Source organism: Sarcophilus harrisii, chromosome 1 (genome assembly GCF_902635505.1).
Source record: "Sarcophilus harrisii chromosome 1, mSarHar1.11, whole genome shotgun sequence".
Lineage (NCBI taxonomy): Eukaryota > Metazoa > Chordata > Mammalia > Dasyuromorphia > Dasyuridae > Sarcophilus > Sarcophilus harrisii.
The window spans coordinates 453,544,467-453,570,577 of record NC_045426.1 but is presented as its reverse complement, the minus strand read 5'-3'; the positions used below and the strand labels follow the sequence as shown (position 1 = coordinate 453,570,577).

At 31.0% G+C, this 26,111-nt stretch overlaps 1 protein-coding gene across 21 annotated transcripts in view; it reads left to right on the top strand.

Moving 5' to 3' along the window:
* Positions 1-26,111, top strand: part of CSPP1 (centrosome and spindle pole associated protein 1) — a 120,158-nt gene that overhangs the window by 63,933 nt on the left and 30,114 nt on the right. For 17 of the 21 annotated variants that reach the window (XR_004230926.1, XR_004230927.1, XR_004230928.1 and 14 more), the window contains 10 exons: positions 1,826-2,028; positions 5,865-5,992; positions 6,567-6,642; positions 7,994-8,123; positions 9,832-9,979; positions 17,113-17,265; positions 20,723-20,835; positions 23,102-23,251; positions 23,618-23,767; positions 25,280-25,375. Coding sequence is in view for 17 of the 21 variants with exons in the window: in XM_031946296.1 (XP_031802156.1) it covers positions 1,826-2,028; positions 5,865-5,992; positions 6,567-6,642; positions 7,994-8,123; positions 9,832-9,979; positions 17,113-17,265; positions 20,723-20,835; positions 23,102-23,251; positions 23,618-23,767; positions 25,280-25,375 (1,347 nt within the window). In the remaining 4 variants the exon portion in view is untranslated. The remainder of the gene's footprint in view (positions 1-1,825; positions 2,029-5,864; positions 5,993-6,566; positions 6,643-7,993; positions 8,124-9,831; positions 9,980-17,112; positions 17,266-20,722; positions 20,836-23,101; positions 23,252-23,617; positions 23,768-25,279; positions 25,376-26,111) is intronic. The other 4 variants (XM_031946309.1, XM_031946303.1, XM_031946302.1 and 1 more) reach the window with 2 other exon arrangements.

Sequence of the window (26,111 nt, the reverse complement as noted above, 5' to 3'; positions counted from 1 at the left end):
CCAACTTAGTTAACTTAAAATTATAGACATTTCCTACCTTGAGATAAGTTATGTTCACAGTTAGCCACTTTGGAATATGGAACACATTTCTGTTATAAATAAACTAAGTAGTTTGCTAACATCTTAAGCTAGAAGTGGCTATAGAAATCATATACAGAAAAATATTTGTACATACTAGGAGATTCCCAAGTCAGCCCACAAAATCATATTTAATCTACATCATATCTGAATGGCTCACAAATTCCTCTAAGGCTTCTGAGAACCCCAAGTTCTTAGGAGTATCTGTCTAGTATGATCTTTGAGCCTCTTTGTACTCCTGAGGGAGATGTATGAAGTGAGAGATGGGAGCATTGTTGGAGGCTTAAGCTATTTCTTACCTTTCAGAGAAGATATTTGGTAATTCAGAGATCTTAAAGCAAAGATGGGGAGGACTTCAATGACAAGGTGGCACCTAGTTGTTTGTATCTTAATTATTGACAAATTAAGTATTATTGGCTTTTGAGACTACTTGCTATAAAGAAAGTTTTTGAAACCAATATAAGTATATATACGTGTGTGTGTGTGTGTGTGTGTGTGTGTACGTACATGATAGAATGAAATTTGTGGTTGGCATAGCATTATACTTACATATAAGGTTGTTATGGGGTCTGAAGATCTTGACATTTTTTCCTATTTGAACAAAATTCAGATTATTTTGGATTAAATACGGAAGTATAAAACTTTGTTAATGTTTAAATAACATTGATGTTACCTTTGGTGAGCTAGTCTCAAAGGAGTATAAAATTCAGAAGAATTAATGACAGTGCTGTACATCCATAAGACTTTCATAGTTTAACACAGGCCTTTTCTCACAACAACCCTAGGATGTAAGTGATACAAATATTATTTTTGTTGTTTTTTTAATTATTCAGTTATGCCTGAATTTATAACTTTGAGATTTTTTTGGGAAAAATACTGGAATGGTTTGCCATTTCCTACTTTAAGCTCATTTTTCATATGAGAAAACTAAGGCAAATAGGCTTAAGTGACTTGCCCAAGGTCAAATAGCTAGTTAGTATCTGAGGCCAGATTTGAACTCAGTAAAGGGGAATCTTCCTGACTCCAGGCCTACCATCACCTAGTTGCCTCCATTATTTTGTAGATGAGAGTAAGTGATGTTCCTGTTGCCCGAGGGGACAGAACTAGTTGGCTTGGTAGAAATGTCTAAGCCTACATCTTCTAATATATCCTGGACTAGTATTGTAAAGAAAACCATTTGTAAACTCTAAAGCACTGTACAAGTATAAACTGTTGGGACTAGTGTTCCAATGCCCAGGGAAGTGCACTTCTTTAGACCCTGCGCCCATGACACCCCATCTAGTCTCTCAAGCTGTTTCTACTGTGCTAACTGTATAGGAAGAAATGTAGCTCCCACAAAAAGGAGCCCTGGCTTCTGTAGCCTTTAGCACCACCTTCAGTACTTTTTTTATTCTGTCAGGTCTTTCATTCACTCAGTCTTTGTGGGCCTTAGTTTCCTGATCTGTAAAATGATGAAATAATACTTTTCATCAATTTTGTGATGAAGCATAAATGCTTGAAGAATTTTTGGGTTATTTAATTATATTGGCATTAGAAATTATTATCTTTTTTTTTTTTTTTTTTTTGCTGAGACAATTGGGGTTAAGTGATTTGCCCAGGGTCACACAGCTAGGAAGTGTCTGAGACTAGACTTGAACTCAGATCCTCTTGACTTAAGGGCTGGTGGGAATGATTATCTCTTAAAGCCCCTTTCAGTCATTAACATCAATAAATTTGCAGAATAATAATTTATTTTTTTTTCTTTTAGCCTGATAGACTAAAGCAGTTAGGTATGAGCTCAAGATATTTTGAAAAGAAGTTTTCACTTTTTGAAGAGAGGATACCACCAGAAAGGCCCAAAGTAGCTTTCCAGACACCTCTTCCCGCCTTATCTGACCTGCCTAGGACATCTTTAAGTGAAGACTTTAACCAAGGGATCAACACTACCCTTGGTGAAATGATGTCGTCCAGGTGCTTATTTATAATGTGGTTTTTTTTTTTTTTTGTTTGTTTGTTTTTGTTTTTAGGAATTAGGTAAGCTATTATTTTTGACATTTAGATGAATGTGAATTTAATTATGAAGAAAATACTGCTCTTAGAAAATTGTCAAGTTCTTTGGAATTGTTTCTTCAATTACAGCATTTGATTTTATTACTCTTAGTTCCTTCTCTGAAATCAAGTAAAATTATTAAACATTTTTTATCCTTTTTAGATGAATGAAAATTTCTTTAAAATTTGTATTAAGTTTTATTTTAGAATTATCATTCTTTGTAATATCCCTTTAAAAATATGTAAACCATACTGTGTTACTAATTTTGGAAATTTCCACTTGGCAAGCATTGAATTCTTCCTTTAATTTCTTAAGGAAAAAAAATTGAGTTTGGCCTTGTCTTTTACATATTGATCATATTAACTGGTGTCTTTCTTTAAAGAATTTTTTTAATGACAAGTTAGAAAGCTTTAATGCCTAAGATAGGCCTCAGTTATAATGAATTTTCAACCCTATGAATTGCATATTATATTGAGGCTTAAAGAATTAATGGTATTCAGTACTTGAGATCCATAAATGTAAGGTTGCATCATTCTTGTTACTGTTACTGCGATCTGTGATATAATTATTCTTCATGCTGTCACTATTCTAGCTATAAAGTATTTTTTTCTTTATTTCAAAGGTGCTGCTGTTAACATTGCTATTTCCTGTGTCGTACTACTTATTGTCAGATCTGATACCTATTAATGACAGATTGGATGACAACATTGATATAATTGATAAATATTATAGTCAATAATTAGTCAATAAAATTAGATAACACTTCACAAAATTAAAAGAGATGAGGACTATTCATTTCCTTTATATTAGCTTTTCATTGCAGATACTTAGTTGAAAAAATAGGACAAAGGGAAAGGAACGAGATTAGATGACTAGTGAAATGTCTAAAACACATACTTTTGAAGGAATCACTAAGTTTTCCTTGGTCCTTCCAAATTATTTTGAAGTAAATAACTTGAGAAAAGTCAGCTGGGTTACATCAGAAAAGGATGACGTTTCTGAGGAAGCAAAGTAAACGGATGTTTTTATCCTTTTCTTTCAGAAAACTTTTAATGGAATTCAACTGTTGGGATTATTAAAGTTATATATAGAAGTCTTAGGGAGAAGCTCCTTGTTGAGTAGAGAAATTGAAACATACTACTTCAGTCTCTTTCTAAAGACATTAAAAAAGGTGTTCCAGAAGTCTTAAAGCTTAAAACTTCACCAAAACATTTAGGGCACCCTATATGTTAAATATCATGGATTATATCAAAGCATCATTTTTGAAATTAGCTCCTTCCTCTCCACTTCTTACCCACCCCACTATTTTTTTTTTTTTTTTACTTTTTTATTTTTTGCCTTCATGGTTTTTAATGCCATAAGTTATTTTCCCATTTACAGGTTTAATTGAAGGTTAGGAGAGCATGTAAATAACCCAGTTTAATCTTTCTTTGGTATTAGTTGAAATGGGCCTTTACTTTTCCACCACTTCAAAAAGGAGAATACACTAATATCCCACTGCAGAGGATAGATTTGTTCTTAAAAAGTTATATATTAATAAAAATTAAAAATTTTGAATGATTTTATACTCCCAATAGGATAGTTTCTTAAAAGTTTGTATTGATATTTGTGTATATGACTGTATAATTTGTGTGTATGTATATGCTTTTAGACTTTTACTTATGTTTTTGTTTCTTTAGTTTTATACCCACTGTGTGAGTCCATGAGAGTGTTTATGAGCATGTGATATGTGTGTGTAATACATGTATGTAAGGGATTTATATGAGTGTAGAGAGATATACCTTGCTAGAAATGAGCCCCAAGAATGGCCACATTCTCATGTCTCTATAAAGAGCTGTCCTAAGAATTGGGAGTAAAAATTCTATATTTCTCTTCTGACTCTTCCTCCCTACTAGTAAGAGGTTTTTTTTTTTTTTTTTTTTTTTTTAAATAAAATAGTGATGTTGACTCCCCTCCAAATGGCTTATGATAGATGAAAAATTTTAGTTGGCACCATTTACTTATTAGTAGGGGAAGAGCACTGAATGTTATGTATGTGAAGAAGGGAATACTAGAGTCTATGTATGGGGAACATAGGTGAATGAGAGGCACCTGAAAGGGATCTATATGGAGAAAGCTATCTAGAAGTAACCTGGTGATAGATCTGAGGGAGAGCCATATGTGTAAGAGAAGTATGTGGGGGACATGGAAGGTTATATGGATGGTACATACAGAGGAATGTGTGGGACATGGGGAGATGAATGCATGAGGGGACATATGTCTAGAGATATTGAATGAAACACATGTGGGAAATAAGGGTACATGTGTGTGTGTTTGAGAGGCACTTGGGAATGTGGGGCTATGTTATGTGCCAAGTGGATTTGTGGGAGATAGACAAGTGTTCCTGTGTGGGGAAGCAGATAGACATGCAGATGTACAAATACCTGTGATTTAAATGTATGTGCACATGCATACACATATCTCACACGTACAGATATGTATATATATATATATATATATATATATATATATATATATATTTATCCTTATGTTTACATATGGAAATGGGTATGAATATATATATATATGGATTGGTATATGTCTGTACATGAAGATGTGTTTGGAGGTACGCACCTGAATCGGAATGTGTTTGGAAAGCTTCTAGGATCATAAAAAGGAGAGTGAGTAGGGATAGTACAGAAAACTATAAAATGAGTTTTCCTCCTTTCAAAGCTTTTATCAGTTCCTTCCTTTTTTTTCCCTTTCTTGAGCCTTCTCTAATTTCCTGCTTTCTTATCCCTCCCAGTCCTGTATTCCCTTGCCCTTTTTGTCCTTTCAAGCTTTCATTGTTTTTTTTCTCAACCTTTTCTTTCCCCTTCCATTTGTGGTGGAAGGAATTTGCAGATGGAAAGCAAAGGAAGAATGGTGGTAGGGGACCTGGGATGGCATCAGAACACCAATTATATTCAGTCCTGAATCTTGGGAGTACATTGGTGATAATGATAGGGTTTTCTCTCCCGCCTCTCTACCCCTATCATATTTCCTTCTCCTCTGCCCTCCCTCCCTCCCATCAATTGGGAATGGCTTTTTTTTGTTGTTAATCATATCTCATTTAAAACAGATGGTTTTTTCTTCTTTGTTTTGAAGACAGCATTCAAGTTTATTTTAAACTTAAAAAGGTAATAATCAGCTAACTTTTTTTTTTTTAAGTTATCATATATAAAAGTTCTATTAACGTAAGGAATAGCAAATTCCTGTTTAGCCAGGAGCTAAATTAAGGCTAATTGATGCACTTTACAGGTAGTTTTTAAAAACAATTATAGGTTACATTATTTTGGTTGCATAAAAACATTTACTTAAGAGGCTCAAGTTAACCAGCCTCTTTTAGAAAAAGAGATTACCTTTCTAATTTAAATTAAATGTGTTTTAAAAGGAAATTTATTCTATCACTTTCTTTATGGATTCACAAATTTAGAAGTGGAAGGGACCTTAGAGACACAGAAATCCTGTTATCTTGAATTTGAGTAAAATATTAAAAAAAATAAACTATATATTTGCATCCCAACTAAACAGATCTAAATTACTTCTTTTATCAACACATGCTTGCAATTTAATTTCTTTTTCTAATTACCCTTGAATCTGTTATATTAAAACATGCTATAGCAAATATTGGATTTGTAACAATAAAATTCTGCTATACAGGGCCTTTTTAATCTTAATATCTTTTTAGCTATACAATGAAATATGAGATAGATTTTCTAATTTTATTTTGATATAGGATTACATCTCTACCTCCACCTCTTCCCCCTCCACCTGCACCGTCTTTGCTCAATTATCGAACTCCTTATGATGAAGCATATTATTTTTATGGGGCCAGGAATCCTTTGGATCCCAGTCTTGTATATTGTAAGTTAATGCTACACTAAGTATATTATCTACTTGTTCAAATAGGAAAATTGGTTTCTTAGTGGAAAATATGAAGACAAGTTTCTGAAAAATATTTGAATGAGAACAGTAATACAGTACATGTGTATTATCTTATTAGTTCTTTTGAAAAAATACATTATTTCAAAATTCACAGTATGATATATAATAATGATTACTGCTTTATCATTTTTTAAAAAATGTGCTTTTTTTCCTTGAGAATTAGTAAAGTAAAATAACATGATAGAATTTTTTATGTGTGGGTATTTAGTATTTTTGGTGATTTTTCTTATTAGTTCTTTTGAAAAAATACATTATTTCAAAATTCACAGTATGATATATAATAATGATTACTGCTTTATCATTTTTTTTTAAAATGTGCTTTTTTTCCTCGAGAATTAGTAAAGTAAAATAACATGATAGAATTTTTTATGTGTGGGTATTTAGTATTTTTGGTGATTTTTTTTTTCCTTCATAAGTCTTTGTTCTAGATGCTCATAACTTTTTTTTTTTATTGATGTCTAAGATTGACTGCATATTTTTTTATTTTGTCTAGATAACCCAGGAATGATGGGAATACCTCCACCAACCTTGAGTGCTCCTGATACTCATGAACCAGTAGGACCCATTGTGTAAGTCTCTATATAAAAAATGTAATTTTAGGAGGGATGTAAAATATCCTTTTTTAGTTAACTACTTTCTATTATAGAGTGTGCATTATGTACATATGTGTGTATGTGTTTATTGATTATACTGTTTGCATATGTGGACATACTTTGATGTATTTCTGGTAAGAACACTAATGTTGTATATAACAACCTATTCATGTGTTTCCCATCTTAGGGCATTCTTGTCTATTTCTTGAGTAGTAACTGGTCACACCTCCTTTTCTGATAAGAAGTCCCTATGATGCTAAAGTATTTTTTGTTTTTTGTTGTAGCCTAATTATACCTAACTTCTGATCTTCTCTAACTTTAGTTTTTTGGAGCCTAGTATTATATAACTTGTAGCTGTGGCTGAAAGAATATTGATTTTTAAAGAGATGGACATTTGTTTCATGGAGAAGCTTTGAGGTCATTATAATTATTGCACGGTTTTTCCGCAGATAGTCAATTCCAGTTTCTTTCACTTACTCAATTCTGGATCCAATTTATTGTCTGTCTTTGGTGTCACTCCCAAGATACTTGAATTGTTGAACCGTCAAATTGCATGGATTCCCCATTAATTGGGTGTTTCAAAAGTTACAGAATGAATCTCTACCCCATAAACATTATTTTATTATACATTTTTTCTATTTGTTCCATACTAGTATTATCCTGCTTGTTTGAGTTTGTCCTTTTGATTATCACTTGTCTTATAACATGTTGTAGTTTATTTTTGTGAGTCATATTTTAATAATGTGATTTTTTTAAATATACAAGTATGTATTCCTTATATAGGGATATGTTCCTGAGAATATTTATGGAAATTGAATTTTTGTAAATAAAGAGATGTTTAAATGTACCAGGAGATCTAATAACTTATTGTTTGGAATAATTTTGTAAAGTCTTATGTGTAGGGCAAAAATTCCCTAATTTTTCTTTTTTTTAAGTTTGGATTTTTAAATGTCAGCTTTGCTTTAAGTTGTGAGGCTCATGCATTCTATAGTTTAAGTCACTGTGGCTCTAGGGTTATATGTATTTTATTTTCTCTCATTACTTTTTAAATTTTATTTTTGTTCAGGAATCTTCTGTTCATTTTGAACATTCATTGTATTGATAATTCTTTTTTGCTCTACCAAAATAATGTCTAAATATAATTTACATATTCAGTCTTATTTATTATTATTCTAGGCCTCTGTTAGTTATTTTTTCTCCTAATGGATTTTTAGAGATGATGTATTTGCAGTGTAGTTCACATTTCCCATCCCAAAGTCATGCTGTTAAAATATATTTTGTTTTAATTTTCTAAATACATTTCACATTATTAATATGTTTCAAATAGGAACAAAAGTATTTTGAATGAACTGAGCACCGTGAGTGATAGAACAAGAACAGGAGGATTGATTTTTGAAGATAAACCAAGGCCTACAAAGGAATCCGTTCAATCTTATCAATATGATTTGCAACAACAGGTATAAAATAGGATAACTATTTCAAAGTATATCTGGGGGAATTATTTGGGAGAAGAAAATCAATTCATGTTTATTCTAAAACTGCTTGATTGTCAGTATTATATATTTGCCAAGAATTCTCTAAGTGTTTTTGATTTAACTATATCCAATGTTCAGGCAATGTAAAGTTTACAATTGCAGTTTGTTTCATGTAGGTGAACACCTTGTCATTTTAGGAATTAGAGTTCACTCAGACTTGGATTTAACAAAATTCTTTGTTTAGGAGAAAATGATTTTTTGATTAAAGTCCAAATTTAAGACCAGTTTAAAGTCATTTCTGGTTTCATACTAATAGCAAAATTAAGGGTCTTAGCTACCTTATGGTCTAGGTTGCCCATTATTAAATATATATGAGGAACTGATGCTAACTATCAGTATTTCTAAGCAGAAAATAGTATTTTTTTGTACATGGATATCCTACTCAGTGCCATTAATTGGTTATCCTACTCAGTGCCATTAATTGGTTTCATGAAAATATAACCTTAATCAAACCTTTGTTGCTCGTAGTAGGACTGCTAAAACAGTATGTGAGAAGAACAAGATTTTGAATGGCATCAGAGGGGTCCTTGAGGTTTTATTTTTCCAGACAGAAGAATTGGGGGGAAGAGAAACATTAGGGAGGAGAAGGCTGGCTCAGATCAGAGCATTTTGTGACATCCTGGAAAGAAAGATGCAAAGAAGAGCTAACTTTACATAATGCAATGATATATTTCTTGATTTAAAATGGGTTTTAGTGGAGAACTTTAGATTCTTTTAGAAATTTTAGACATCATTTCTCAATATCGTTTAAGTGCTTTACATTTCCCTTTGCTTATTTAACAATCTCATTAGAAAACATTGACCTTATCTTAATACCATTATTGAGATCTGTTTGGCTGAACTTGTGTCCCTTTACTTTAGGGTGGAGCTTGGTTATAATTTAGTAAGGGCATTATTGTACATTGAAACTGGTCAGACAAGCTTTGTATGAAATGTTTGTATTAGTCTTGAAGGTTTTTTTTTTTTTTTTTTTTCCTTTTTGCTGAGGCAGTTGGGGTTAAATGACTTGCCCCAGGGTCACACAGGAAATGTTAAGTGTCTGAGATCAGATTTGAACTCAGGTCTCTCCTGACTTCAGGGTTAGAGCTTTATATTTGAAGGTTGCTTTTTAAAAAACAATATGAGTAGTTGAAAATCTCCATAATTTGGTTCTTCAAATATCTATGCTATGCTGTTATATCCTTGTACAACTCTTTGCTATTGACATTACTCCTTCCTGGGTCAGCTCAGTTTATCCACCTCAACCCAAAGTCTTGATGCTGGAATGGCCAGTGTCTATAAGAAGTGTTGGGGTGGACAGCCAAGAATCTAGTGTAGTGTAATTGGAGGAATATAGACAGGAGTACTAAGAGCTTTCATAGAAATACGCTATGAGACATAGACAAAGTGCAAAACTCTATTGCAATTTTGGATGGAGAATAGGAAAGCATAATCATTGGTGGAGGAGAAATGAATGAAAATATATTTGTGAATTAAATACCTCTTTAAAATTAGCTGGGGCTTACTTTTTTTTTTTTTTTTTTTTTTGCAATGGTTTGGATAAGAAGAGTAAAATTAGTAATGACATTACTATTCTTGATTGTGTCAGACTGGCAGTACAACATTGTAAATTGTTGCTCATTGTGTTAAGATACGAGAAAGAGAAGCAAGACGGAGGAAAGAGCGAGAAGAAAAAGAAGAATATGAAGCTAAACTTGAAGCTGAAATGAAAAATTACAATCCCTGGGGAAAAGGTGGAGGGGGTGCTCCACTCAGAGATGCCAGAGGAAACCTGATAAGTATGTTGGCTTTCTTGTTTCTTTTCTCCTGGAAAAAATGTGATTCTTTCTGCTCTTTATTTTGGGAGAGAGTTAGGAAGGGCATATTTTTCTGAATTGATTCTCTTCCATTAAGTAAATACATTTTATTGCCATTTGTATTTTCTCATTTTTGGATAGAAGGATAACTTAATACTATTCAACTGTAAGACAATTGTCATAATATTAAAGTAGAAACTTCCAAGTAATTTTAAAATAAAATTTTTATACAGACTGGTAGGTAAATTAAAATTATTACTTTTATTAAAAATTTTCCTCATTTCAGAATTTTATGTTTTTTTGAATCCTATTCTTAACAAATTTTGGCTACACTAGTACTTGCTACATGGCATAATAGTAAAGCTAAAAATGCCTAGGTTAAAAAATGCTTTTCATATAATGTAGGAAGCTGATTTAAAGTATTCTGTTTTTACTTGTGCACATGAAATAGAAAGTTAAAACAAGATAAAACCTAGAGGGAAAGTTGAGTGATGTTTAAATATATATTACGATTGAAAACATAAGGGAGAAATAATTGTAAAAATTACTAAAATAATTAGAAAGTACTGATCAAAGTAAATGAGAAAAATTTTAATCTTAAATTACCTGTTAAATAGCCCAAGAGGACAGGGAATTATTTGAGAATTCCTTCTGAATATTATTAAGGATGGTAGTTACTTGAAGAAGGTACCTTACACTTGTTTAAGTCCAGGATAATAAAGGATATTAGCTTATTTCTTGTTTTGATTGCAACTTATTTTGTAAAGCTATAATTTCTAAAATTGTATATTAACTCAATTTATCCCAAAGTTTCCTCTTGGGTCATTACTTTGTTTTGGAAATCTTGAATTTCTGGTCTAGAATAGCTTCTTAGAACTTTTTGGCCTTCTTGTTATTTAATATATATTGTAAGTAAAGATAAAATATTGTTCTTGATATAAATAATCATGAAATTTGTGAATTATGGCACATATTATAATAATTTTTATAAGCTACAATCCATATTGTTATACAAAAGATTTAATAGTAAAATGTTAAAATCCAAGACTAAATAATTTCCATTTCTAACATTAGTAAATATTTTATAACCTCAAAAATTGTATGCCATGTTGTTCTAGGTTCTTTGGGTGAATTCAGAAGGTGGGAGGAGGTAAATGAGCTCTCTCATCCCCAATACTTATCAATAAATGCTTTCTAAATCAAGTTATATGGCAAAAATTACCTTTATTCCACTAAAAAGTGATAATAAAATTTAATTCGCAAATCATATATACATTCTACCCAGGGAATTCATTGAAGGCTTTGTGTTTATAGTTGGCTGGATCTTGTATGAAAAGCAAGTGTGGATGCTGTCAAGCTAAATTTGAATATTTCCAGCTAAAGGGAGTGCTTCTTTCTATTGCTCTATCAAATTTTTTCAAACTTATCCAAGTTTCAGGATCAGGTTGAAGGATGAATATTTTTTTACTTACTTTATCCTTTTTTCTTTTTCAGTTATCAAGCATTTATTTTCTCTTCATACCTCCCTCTAACTGGAAAAAAAAAAAATTAAGAATACAGCCTGGTAACAAATATACATAATTAAGCAAAGCAAATTCCTATAATGATCATGTTAAAAAATGTTCAGGATGTGTCAGAATGACTTTAATTGTTACTTGGGGATGAGTAAAATGTAGAAGTTATTCAAAAAGAAAAAAAAAACTATTGAACTTTTAGTATGCAAATTTATTAGATTGTAAATGTTTAATGTTTCAAAGAAATCCATTAATTTTTAAGGTGCAAACAAAAATGATAATTATAAATTTACTTAACAGAAACATTTCTTTTACTTACAAAAGAAATCTCAGAATGAGATGGGATGCACTTACAGACAATAAATGATAATAATAACAATTATAATAACCACAACAATAATGTTAACTTGATCAATCCCTATAAGTAGAATTAGTACCCAGAACTCTTGATAATGGTTTACATTAGTCAAAATAAAGTGAATGAAAAAAGCCACTCGGGAGACATTATGTGAATTCACAGTAGACATTTATTGTTAAGGCACTATTTAATTTATCAACATGGAAACTCACTTATTATGACAGATTATTTGGAGAAAGAGTAAAAATCTATAGATTTTCTAGCTGCAGTTGTTATATTTTGAATAGCATTAGTTTCTTTTAACTTTTTTTTCAATTCCTGTTGTTTGTCTTTTATGTTATAAAAGAATTTAGTTATAACTCAGTTTTCTTCCTGAATTCCTCCTCAAAGAAAGTTTTCTTATAGGGAGATTAGATATGGAAATTTACTTTTTCATTTACTTTTTTTTTTTCATTTATTTTCAAAAATTCAAAAATTGTGTTCTTTGAAGTCTATTTCTTGTTTTTTTATTCTTAGTTTTGTATTTTTATAAATATTTGTCTATTTTATTTAATATAAAAATCAGCTTGTGCTTTGGGAGCATATATGACAAGAGTTGCTGAATCATTTTAGAAATGTAGAGATTTATGTTTTGTTTTTTAAAGCTAGCAGTCTTTCACAGATATAGCTTTCCCCCCCACCATTGGTAGTTTTTGTTACTTGATTTAGTAACAAAAAAGGAAAGACTTGGGTTTTTTTTAATGTTTTCTCTCACTTTTTAACCCTTTAATTTTGATTGATGTAAACTTTGTGGTGACAAAATATGTGTTCAGATTTGGAAAAAAGAAAGAAAATAAAATAGGAAGCAAGTTAAGACTGAACTGAGAAGGGAAAATAATTAACTTTGTTTTATGTAATTAGGAGCGATTTAGGGGACATTTGGCACATTGTTCAAAGAAATAGAATTTTTCCCATTTTATTAAGTCTTTTGTTATCTGCTCTCATCTTTTTATTTTAAATTATGATGATCCTCAATTGCTAGTGACTCATCTACTAATTTTGATCTTATAAGTTCAAAATAATATTATTTTTAGCTTCTATGAGCATATTGAAGTTGATATACCAAAGTGGACCTTTGCATATTTTGATAATACCAAGGTAAATCCTTTGGTTGTATATGTTGCTTTACATTTTCTTCAGTCATCTTTTTTGGCTTCCACTCAGCAATATTTTGGACAATCAGTTTGGGCAATAATGGATAATCTTCAGCTTATTAATTAAGAACTGACTATGCTTTCATTTTATCAATGAGTTTTCTTTTAGAGTTTTTTTATTCATGTAGGTGAACTATCTGATATTGTTCTAATGAGTTATGTAATAACAAAGAGAAATGAACATTCAATCCTGGATTTAAATTGTATGTTGATTTCTCTTCCAATGAAAGATGGTAAAGGGTTTTGAATAATGGATATGTCAACCTGAAATAAGACTACTTATGTAGCAAAAACTATGTTCTTTAATGGGGGCAACAGAATGGCAATCTAGGACCATTATATAGCACCAAAGTACAAATTTTGCTTGAGGTAAGGGATGAGCATTGGGTTTCTTAACAGAATACCAGGGCAGAAGGAGTAGGACACAGTTCTAGAAACAGTACAGCTCCAGGTGCCAAGGGATTGGAACATTCTATGGAACAGTGTCCCTGTGGACTGTACAACCAGTTCCTCCTGGTTCTGGGATTGGGGTGGGGTACTCATACTCTCCTGCATTTTTCACTTTTCTACCATTTAGGTGATCAGGAAAAATGCAGTGTCCCTTAAAAAGAAAAGGATGGTTTCAGTGTAAAAAGAAATAAACAAAGGGACCTGAAAAGGTAGATAGGTCATTATGACCTGTGTTAAGAGGTTGAAGAGTAGAATGATATCAGGAAGAGGAGAAAGGGAAGAAAGGAGGGATTTAATTAGTTTGAACCAAAACATGGTTTAGAGGGGAATTTGGAATTGTAGCAAGCTAATAATTTCTTAATTTTTTTCATTGTAATAAAATCATCCTGAAAGGTGGCAGAACCAACAAAGGGAAACCTTATTTTGTGTCTGATTTTTACCAACTAAGAGTAAGTAGGTAGAAATAATGGGCATGCTGGGGCAAAGCTATTAATCCTTTGTAGTGATAGAGGAATAGAGAAAAGTCAGGAAGAATCGGACATATTTTGTAGATTTTTGGAGAGCATGTTTTAGACTACTTAAAGAAATGATAACATTGACTAAAATTCTTCAGGATAAAGTCCACCTAGGAGAACTGGTAATTTCTAAGAAGAAAATTTTGAATTCATAGTAGAGAAACTGTTCCAAAGAGAAGGAAAGTAATTTTAATTTTTTTTGTAGTTATTTTAAACAAAATCTTTTTATCTCTTCCTACTGAATTTTACTGAAATTTTGATGATTTATGTGCATTTATTTCTTAACCTTCAGTTTTGCTGGATTTGTTTAACTTGATTTTTGAGTTGACTTCCTTGTGTTCTTTCATTGAGGCAACACATTGTCTAATAAAAGTCAGTAATTTTGTCTCCACTTTGCCTAAGCTTTTCCCCCACAATATTTGTCATTGCTGTAGTGGGCATTTCTAGCACTTTATCTAACGGTAATAGTAATAATGAACTTCCTCCTTTGTTCTTATTCAAAGAGCCTCTGGTTTATCCTCATTAGATCCTATTACTATTAAGTGAAGGTCCATTTATTCTGATGTTTTCTAGTGTCTGTTGTGAAAACTTTTTTCTGAATCTATTGATATAATTATATATTTCTTGTTATTGTTATTAATATGGTTATTTATGTTTGTAGCTTTTCTAAAACTTTGAACCAGCCCTTTATTCCTGATATACATCTTATCTGATCATTGTGATTAATATTTATGATATATTGTTGAAATTTCCTTGCTAAAATTTTATTAAAATTTTTTACATCAATATTCATTAGCGATAATAGCCTTTAGTTTTCTTTCTTTGTTTTGAATCTCCCTGCTTTAGGAAGTATTAAGACCATACATTCATCTTAGGAAGGAATTTGGTAGGGCCCCTTCTTTTCCTATTTTAAAAAACATTTTATAGTATTAGAATTGGTTGTTCTTTAAATGTTTGACAGTTTATTTGTAAATGCAATAGGTATTTTTCCCCCCTTTGGGAGCTAATTTATAGCTTGTTGAAAAATTCAAAAATTGTGTTCTTTGAAGTCTCTATTTCTTCTGTTATTCTCACCATTTTGTATTTTTATAAGTATTCATCTATTTAATTTAGATAGGCATGTAATTAGAAAAAAATTCCTGTTTTTTATTTATTGAGCTTATGAATTTACTTTTTTCACTTAATACTGATAATTTACTTTTATATTAAAAATAAATTCAGTTTCAATTTTATTGGTTTCTCCAAGTCTGGTTCCCTCATCTTTCAGTCATCCTTTAAAAATTTTTTTCTTTCTTTTGATTTTGTTAATTTTTTCTTTGATTTTTCAAGATTTCTATTTTGGACTTTAATTGAAGGTTTTTCATTTATTTTCTAGGATTTTGTGTGTGTGTGTGTGGTTGGTGTTCTTGTGGTTGGTTGTTGCATGCCTAATTTATTCTGTTCTTTTTTCTTTCAGTAATGAAACTGATAAGAGATAAAAACATTTTCCCTAAAAGCTGCTTTGATTTCATCCCCCAAATTTTAGTATGTTTCCTCATTGTCATCTTTAATGAAGTTATTATTCTATCATTTGTTCTTTGACTCATCTGTTCTTTAGAATTAAGTTATTTGGTGTCAAGTCACTTTTTAATATTTTATTCAGTGACCTTATAATATAATTTTTATTGCATTGTGGCATATAAAAATGTACTTATTTTTGCTTTAGTGCATTTTTTGTTATAGTTTTTATTCTTTAATGCATGGAAAGTTATAAAATATATATCCTCTTTTTTATTTCCATTCAGTAATTTGGTATTGTCTTAATACATTTTGCTTTCCTTTTTGTATATTGCTCTTTTTGTCAACTAATTGTTGCTTATACACAACTTTTCAGATCCCATCTCTGTTCCTTTGCATAAGCTATATCCCTATTTCTGTAAATGCACTTCTTTCTCACTGTTGCATTTTAGAGTCTCTGCCTTCCTTCCTTAGCTCAGTTATTACATTTCACGGATGAGTAGTCTTAACCTATTGAAATTACTTTGTATTATTTTGTATGTTATTTGTATTTGTTTTTGTTGTGTCACTTAATAGAATGAAAATACTGGAGCCTGGGGCTGTTTACTCTTTATCTCTGTATTTTCAAGACCTATCAGAATGCCTGAAACTTAGTCTCTTAATATTTATTGAATTGAAAATGAAATAAATTGCCACTGTTGTATATCTGAACTGTTATGGTCAGCCATTTCTAGTTTATCATCTTTGAATCCACCCTATTGTTTCCAACAGTGACTTACTATTTTACCTGCTTTGCTAGTCCCTAATTTACCTTAAAGTTTCTCATGTGCATTCTTCACTCCTGAGAAATGCTGTTTTTTCTTTTTTTTAATGGATATTTATTTATTCTGGGTACATTCTGTATTTACTTTGTTCTTATCCCTTATGTGTGTTCTATTTCCCTGCTTTTTGAGGGCAGAGATAGTTTGATCTTAATATATCCAGTACTTCACCCAGTGCCTCATACATAGGTAGTGAGCACTTAGTTACGATTTATTGAAGTGAACTGACCCCTATTTCCAAATCTTTGATTCCTGTCATGTGATTATTATTTGTCATTAGGTGAAATTAAGTAGATAAGACAGCAGCTACATTCAGTTAAATTATTACCATCCTTAGTTTACTGCTTTATTACATATTAACAAGTCATTTTAAAATAGAATTACCAAATTCTGAAGTCACAGTAGATAAATGTTAACATACTATGTTTAATTGTTTGTAAAATTATTCTGTTCATTTTTCATTAATATATGCTATAATTTTCTCAATTTCTCCACTAATTTACATTTTTAATGTTACAGGATCGTTTCAGTTAAGGTCTTCCTGTAAGCTTTGCTAATTAAAATAAAATTTCAATACCACAAGATACCACTTTTTCTTTACCATTACTTTCTTCCTTCTCTTATTTCAGCATTTTATATTCTGATGTAAAGATGATAAAATATTGCTTATTTTTAAAAAACCATATATTTGTACACACACAAACATAGTAAGCATAACAACTTGAAAATGTATTTTAAAAAATAAATGGCTTATTTTTCCCTCTTAGCTGATTTGAATAGGATGCACAGACAAAATATAGATGCCTACCATAACCCAGATGCAAGAACACATGAAGATAAAAGAGCTGTTGTCTCTCTAGACCAAAATTTAGCCACTACAAATGCTGAGAACCTAGAAGATCCTGCAAATACAAATTCAGGTTTTTAATCACATTTTATTACATTTCTAACGTATCATCTATCTTTTCCTTTTACGTATAACAGTTCTAGTAAGAATATTTTTACTCTTATGATATAAAACATATTGACCAAGCTATTAAAACATATTTTTCTTCACAAGTCTCTTTTTGTCTGTTTGCAATTAATCTGTGTGTAGTTTGCTGTTTAACATCTAATTGCTTCTCAGTTTATATGACTGCTTGTTGATTTTCTTTTGTATGGAGTGTTTGAGGTGAGAGGTTTTTTGAGGGGCCCGTGCATGACTAAAGTTATAAATACCCATAATGTTTTTACTTCTTATTATTTGTATAAATGTTTTAAGAGACCGTATGGTAGCTGGAGTCAGAAAAACCTGGGCTCAAATTCTGCCTCTTACATAATAATTATGAACACGGACATATATATCACTTATACTCTAGGTTCTCTAGGCAGTTCCTTAAGAGCATGAATTGTTGATTCAGTGTAAGAAATTTCTATCCTGAGAATTTCTAACACAAATGAAGTCATAGGTTTGAACTAAAAAAATTAAATGGTGGCCTTCCAGGAAAAATATAAGCTTCTTGAAGACAGAGACCAGTTCATGTTTTTCTTTGTGTATATCTAGTACCTAATGTAGTGTCTTTTATGTAGTAGGCATTTAATAAATTTTTACAGAATTAAATTAAAAATACATACACACATATAAATACATACATAAATTGATGTTTTGAGGATTGTATATAATATCTGCTGCTTAAAATTCAGCTTTATCCTGTGTCAAGTGTAATTAGAAAACTTTGAGGTGTGCAGTTGACACAATAGAGAGAACTGCACATAAAGTCAAAGACCCTATTATGAATCCCATCTTATTTGTTAGCCCTGTGTGATTCTTCCTGGCAAGTCACATAAGCTCTTTCAGCTTTAATTTCTTCATCTGTATAATGGGGATAATAATAGCACCTAAATGCTGGGATTTTTATGAGGATAAAATGAGATAATTTATATAAAGTATTTTACAAACTTTCTCGTCCTTAATGCAAATGTTATCCATTATTATTATTAATTTATTAAAGGTAATAGAAGAAAGAAATCCTAAAAAAGTTAAATTGATTATCTTAATTTTAAAAAAGGTCTGGAAGATGATTTTACTTAATTAGCCTTTTGATTTGGATCATGCCTGAAAAGTCCCTTTTTATTTTCTTCTTTTTCTAGCTTTAGCTATCAAAAATAGAGATCATGCATTCTCTAGAAAACAGAAGAATCTTGAAGATTCCCTTCATTGTGTATTAGAATGTCTGTCAGCATTAGTGTTTCTATGTTTAAAACAGATTACAAAGTACTAAATAACTGTGATAGTATGAAATTATTCTTGATGTGCCACTATTATTTCTTCTTGTATTTTGTCTATTACACTAATTCTGCCAATGGAACAGAATCTTATTGTACAGCTACCTCTGTTCTTTTACTATCTTTATGTCTATACTTATTTAATTAAATCTTTGTCTCCCCTCTATATTTAAATATTAAAACACAAATTAAAACAAACAAAATTTAGTTCTGGAACCATTTATTGAATGCCTATTATATGTAAATTCCTGTACTACATTATATAATTTCATTTTTTAGATAAAAGACTTTAATACATTAATGCATTTGAAGTATTTTGTGAGATTAAAAAACTCTTCTGCATAGATTTCATTCATTAAAGGCTAATATTAAAATATTATATCAGTGTTAAAAATCACCCAATTTATGTCATAGCACAAATTAGGTTATTTCACTTTTGAAGCAATAGGAAACTTAGCATATCTCTTAAAAAAAAAAAAAAAGTTAAAAATTCTAAAACAGTCCTGTTTGCCCCGATTTTTAGTCTTCATTGGTCCTGATTCCCAAAATTTCATTTTGTTTGTTGTTTTTCTCTAAGTAGTCTGTATCTTGCCTAATTGGTTAAAAAGTTATTCATAACTTTATTTAATTTGTAAAGTCTTTGATTAGGCATACTTCTAATATAAGAGTATAATTCCAACGGAATCTGGAAGGGAGCTTGCTTTCTTAGTTGCTATGTGTTCTTATTTTGGGATCCACCCTCCTGTTGGCTAATAATTTATCTTGGCACGTGCTTTTTACTTGCTGACTTTTTGGTCTCATTTAAGCAGCGTTAGACCTTCTTCATGGTGTATTTTACTGCTTGGTTTTGCTCTAAGTAACTTATCCTCTACTTTTCTGGTAAATTTCTTTCCAATTATAGCTGACTGTTTTCTCATCCTGTCCACTTCATTTGAATTCTGATCCTTTCTTTCAGGGTGGTAGAAACTGTGCTTATTGTTATATTGTTAGTCAGCTTAATTAACACATTCTCAATTTCATTAGAATAATGAGTTCCTGGGGAGGAACTTCATGATGGAAATGCAGTGTTTTTAATGAAAAAAAAAAAGTCCCAATCAGAAAAGTGACTGACAATTTTATTTTTCCTTATGCTTTCTTTATTTTAAAAACTTTTTTTAACCTTTGCCTTTAGTTAATTTTAGACATAGGCAAGTAAGCAAAATAAATTAGTAATGATAGCTCATTGGCAAAGTAATTAATATGCTTAAAACCAAATGATTAAGCAAAATTTAGATATTGGAATGGAGTTCATAAGACTGAACAGAGATTTAAATATAGATTAAAAATACCTTTTGGGGACAATAAAATTTCAACTGAAAAGAAAATAGCTTTTGGAAGGGCATAGTGGCACTATTTTTTTAAGTACTGACATTTTTTTAATGCTCCAAATTAAATATGACACTTCATATGTGACATCTTTTATAAACAAACATTTAAAAAATTTTTATATTCTTCACCTGAATTTAGAGAAATACTTTTTATTTTTATACAGAAAATCTATAGCTATAGAGATGTAGTAAAAGGATTAATCCAAATTTTATTTAACAATAATTGGTAAAATTTATTTTTTTAGGTTGAGTACATTAATAAAATTAGTCATTTAAAATGCTACACATATGTGTTTGTATACATATATTACATAAGAGAATCTCAAAGTGTTTAAAGTAACCTCCTAAATAAAGAATATTCCTATACATCAGCATCCAAATGTATATTTTCTGTATTAAAAATATCTTTTAAAAAGCCTTTTCTGCAATGATAACTTTTGCCTAACAGTATTTTTCTTTCACTTTTTGTTTTGAAACTTTTTTTATGTAGGTATATTTTTTTGTTTCAGCTGTTAGCTTTGTTTACATTTCACTGTGGCTTTACTTTTCTATTTTATCATTTTGGTCTGGGTTTGTTTGAATTCTACCCTATCACCATTATGTCTTCTCTGGTGAAATGACAAATTTAGTGTATTTTCCCAAAAGAAAAATTTAGAAAATTCTTCATCCCTTTTACCTTTGTTTTCAAAATAACATTTTTTTGAGCACATGTTAATTTTACACTTTGCAAAATATCTTTTTCAAGGTCAAATAGGTACACAGAGCTCTCCTTTTGCCCGGGGAAACATTTTTGGTGAGCCGCTAACTGAACTTCAGATTAAACAGCAAGAAGCTTACAAGAATTTTCTTCGTTTTCAGGTGAAATATACTAATTTTATCATGAAAATTTCATTAGATATACATATTCTGCTAAATATATAAGAATGTTGCCAATATGAAATATGTTGCTAATATAGAAATTTGCCTATTAATATATTCTAAGTTCTAAAATGACATTCAGATATTTAATGTCAAACAATTTATATCATAAAGTCCATATAATGACTGAACAACAGAAACATACCAATGTATATTCCCAAACATGCTTTTTTAAAAAAACAAAAAACTAGCATTTTATTTTTTCAAATACCTGCAAAACTTTGTGTTCCTAATTTTTTTCCCTTTCTCCTCGTCCCCCTTTCCAAGACAGCAAGCAATTAAACATGTTTAGTTCTCCTATCCATATTTATTATGCTGTACAAACAAAAATCAGATCAAAAGGAAAGGAAACACAAAAAAGGAAAAAAAAAAGCAACAAACTACAGTAACAAAAAAGTGAAAATACTAAGCTTTGATCTACATTCAGTCTCCATAGTTCTTTCTCTGAATTTGTCTGGCATTTTCCATAACAACAATCATGTGCTTTTGCTTACATTATTTTATCTCTTTTTTTTGTCCTTTCCACTTATCTAACTTGTTCACTTTTTTCTAAGCCCACATAAAGTCCTTCATAAAACATAAAGTTTTTTCAGTAGTACTGCCCTGTGATCTTTCTGTATCTATCCCACCTCTCTCTCCGGAATTCTTTTTTTTTATATGCCAAACTGCCTGCTAGACATCTCTATTTAAATGCCTTAAAACCCAATATATCTATTTTTTTTTTTTAATTTAATAGCCTTTTATTTACAGGATATATACATGGGTAACTTTACAGCATTAACAATTGCCAAACCTCTTGTTCCAATTTTTCACCTCTTACCCCCCCACCCCCTCCCCTAAATGGCAGGATGACCAGTAGATGTTAAATATATTAAAATATAACTTAGATACATAATAAGTATACATGACCAAAACATTATTTTGCTGTACAAAAAGAATCAGACTCTGAATTATTGTACAATTAGCTTGTGAAGGAAATCAAAAATGCAGGTGTGCATAAATATAGGGATTGGGAATTCAATGTAATAAACCCAATATATCTAAAACAGAACTTGTTTTATTTCTCCCTAATCACACCCCTCATTTCTAACTTCCCTATTATTGGGCAGAATACCACAATCTAAGAGAGGTAGAAATAAGGAAGTTAGGAGAGATTGTTGAGTTTGAGATGCCCATAGGACATATAAGTGGGCATTCCTGCTATGCAGTTGGCATTGTAGGTCTGGATTTGCATAGGGTGATAGTTCTAAACATGGGAGTTGATGAAGACAATACCTTTGTCCTGGAGTACACTCAGAATAGGGATTGTGGTCTGTAACATGTTCTGAAAAGTTTAAGTTGTTTAACATAACAAAAAAGCAGCATATTATTAGAATTTAAAATCATGGATGTATGTTTGAAGAATTTTAAAATATGGCATTTACCTGAAAGGATTGTCAATGCAAAAATAGTACAGATTCTTATTTTGCATTTTACCTACGATGCATGTGGATGAGCACAGTGTATCTAGAAACACATCACAAGTTAATGACTAGAGTCATTATGGAATGATTTTTATTTTTTTTTTTAATTTTTATTTAATAGCCTTTTATTTACAGGATATATACATGGGTAACTTTACAGCAGTAACAATTGCCAAACCTCTTGTTCCAATTTTTCACCTCTTACCCCCCCACCCCCTCCCCTAGATGGCAGGATGACCAGTAGATGTTAAATATATTAAAATATAACTTAGATACACAATAAGTATACATGACCAAAACATTATTTTGCTGTACAAAAAGAATCAGACTCTGAAATATTGTACAATTAGCTTGTGAAGGAAATAAAAAATGCAGGTGTGCATAAATATAGGGATTGGGAATTCAATGTAATGGTTTTTAGTCATCTCCCAGAGTTCTTTTTCTGGGCATAGCTAGTTCAGTTCATTACTGCTCCATTAGAAATGATTTGGTTGATATCGTTGCTGAGGATGGCCTGGTCCATCAGAACTGGTCATCATATAGTATTATTGTTGAAGTATATAATGATCTCCTGGTCCTGCTCATTTCACTCAGCATCAGTTCGTGTAAGTCTCTCCAGGCCTTTCTGAAATCATCCTGTTGGTCATTTCTTACAGAACAGTAATATATGGAATGATTTTTTAAAAAAAGTATTCTAACTAGTCAATAGATGTAAAAAATTTATATCTGGATTTATTCTCTAGATTGAGGAAAAGAAACAAAGAGAAGAAGCAGAGCGAGAGAGGCAGAGACGTGAAGAAGAGAAAGAAGAAAAACGTCTAGCAGAACAGAGGGCCAGAATTCAACAAGAATATGAAGAAGAGCAAGAAAAGAAAAGGGAGAAAGAGGAAGAGGTGTACCAATTTAATCAATTTTTTTTTTTTTATCATAATGCTTAAAATTTTATGAGATTAGAAGTGTTTAATTCTTTATTAGCTTTTATGTGAAAAGTGGGTTTGGTGAACGATATATATGCTATAAAAAGTATTTTGGAGGTTATTCTAATCTTTTAGAACATATTAAATTAATATTTATTTAAATATGTATGATCTAGTGTCATGAATATATTTATTAAGGTAAAAAAGAGGACATAAACTTTTGATTTGACCTTTTTCAGGCAATTAAAATACATAAGGGATTTGTGTTTGAATTTTTCTACTAATGATTCTTGGACTTTATTTTACAGCATCTTTACAGCATCTTTAAATATATCTTTACAGCAAAGACTAAAAAATGAAGAGCTGATACGGTTAGCTGAAGAAAGACGAAAAGAAGCAGAAAGAAAGAAGAAAGAAGAGGAAAAAAAACATGATTTACAACTTGAACACTATTATGAACGAAAAAAAACAGATGGAGAACAGATAATAAGGGTATGTTTGAAAGTAAAATTTCAAAGAAATTGCTTAAGTATGAGACTTTGTTAGACCAGCATCAGGAGAAAATATGCTTTGTGCCCTCAAATATTATGTGAAGATGATGCTACCAACTCAGGATCATGGCATAAGCTTTGGGGCATTGATATGTTTGTTATTACTTCCACTAGAAGTTGTACTTAGGCATTCAAAGTCAAAATTTTGCCTTGTTTCTTTTTGTGAACAAAGGCACGTCATTGACATAGCTGGTTTATGACAATTCTGGCTTGGAACTTTATTTCTTCAGAGCTGTTTTCCTTTACACTCTTGGTCTAATTATAGCTGATTTAAGAAAACCTGGAATTTGATGTCGTATTAAAAATACATTATGTGGTTATATTTTCTAAACTAGATTCACAGCATTGTTTTCTTCCTAAGCAAATCTTCTTAAACTAGAATATTATTTGATTTATACAACTTTGATTCATATGGGATTTTCAGAAGATCATTTAAAAATAAACTAGAGAGAGTCTGTATAACTTAAAGAAGAACTTGACTCTAAAAGATCATCTGATTAACTCATCAGCTAATTCTTTATATTAATTTAAAGCCTCAAGAATAAATGATTACTGATTGCATTGAGATAGGAAATTCAGGCATTTGAAAGTGAATGAAGTTAATCAGTCAACAAAACATTTATTAAGGATCTTCTTAGTCCCAGATAGTTTGATATTTACTGAGTTTACAAAGGCAGAAATGAAAACTATAAAAGTCTTATTTTTAATAATTAATAAAAAATTATTAAGCATCTTCTGTGTCCTTGATATTGTGCTGTACTCGCTAGGTTTCCAAAGACAGTAGGAAGACTGCTATCTATAGAGACAGCTAGGTCACTCAGTGACCTGGACCTGGAGTAAGAAAGACCTATCCTTCCTCAGACATTTTCTAGCTGTGAAAAACTGGGGAAATTATTTAACTTCTGCCTTTAGAGGACTTGGAATTAGGAAAGATTTGAGTTCAAATTCAGCCTCAGTTTCTCACTAGCTTTGTATACCTGAGTAGGTCACTTAATCTCTTCCTTCCTTCACTGGAGAAGGAAATGGCAAAGCACTCCAGTATTTTTGCTAAGAAAACCTATATGGGATCACAGAGTCAGACATGACTGGAGGACTGAACAACACTTTACTTTCATAAGTATTTCTGTTGGGGGAAAACAACACTTATAAGTACTTACAAAGTCACTTCAGAGGACGGGCATTAACAGCAGAGGGTGTCTGGAAAGGCTTCTTGTTAGGAGGTGACACTTGAACTAGTATTTGAGAGAAAGTAGGAATCTAAAGAAGCAGAGAAGAGGAGGAAGGGTGTTCCAGGCCAGGGGAGCAGGGAAAACAGGAAGACTAGTTGGTCCATAGAATGACTGAAGGGGAGAAATACATAATAAAGATTAGAAAAGCTGGTTAAGAGAAATAATAAGAAACTTCATTTTTTAAAAGCATTTGTTAACACTTTGATATATGTGCTTTTCTCTAGCAATCCAGATCACCTTCTCCTGTGGTTCCTGCTCTTCAGAACAAAATCAAAAGCAAAGTCCATGGGTCTCCTTCAGTTGCATCTACTGTGATTCATGTATGCTTTATTGTTACCAATAAATCAGTAATTGTTTTAAAAATTATCATTTTTGGAATGGAGTGGTTATGAAACTGGCGAGTTAAATTTTCAGACTTTCTAAATATTATTAATGGATATGTTAATTAATAATTGTGATGTAAATCACAATGGCGTAAGTTTAAACTATTAACTCAAACAAGATTTTGAAGAGGAGCATTGGCCTCCTCCCTTTAATCTATGGTCAAGAGAAAAAAAAATTTTTTTCTCCTGCTTTGGTTGAACATTTGAATATGGCTAGGACTATTCTTAACTTATGATAATTCATTTCATTTTAGGCCAGTGATTATAGCACCTCTGTCAGTTCTCCAGCTTTACATTGTTGAATTCTTAAAAGAAGGTTAAAATGAAAAAAGTAATTTGAGTCACTGTTTCTTTTATAGTGATAAATCAGTGATAAAGCTCTCAAAAGAGCTTTTTTTCCTTTGAGAGCTAAAAATAATTGTGGTTTTCTATGAGTATTATCTGTTATATTATTAACAGTTTTTAAAAAACATGTTGAAACCTATGCAATGCTCAACAAACTTAGAATTTGACATATTTCTACTCCTAATCATTACTGTGTGTTTATAAGTCAACTTTTATATAAACAAGTTGGAGTTGATACTGTTGTTGAAAGGCAGATGATCCCTCATTTTATTCTTTCATACAGCAGACATTAAATGCCTTTCGTGTGCAATGAACTGTGCCTGATACT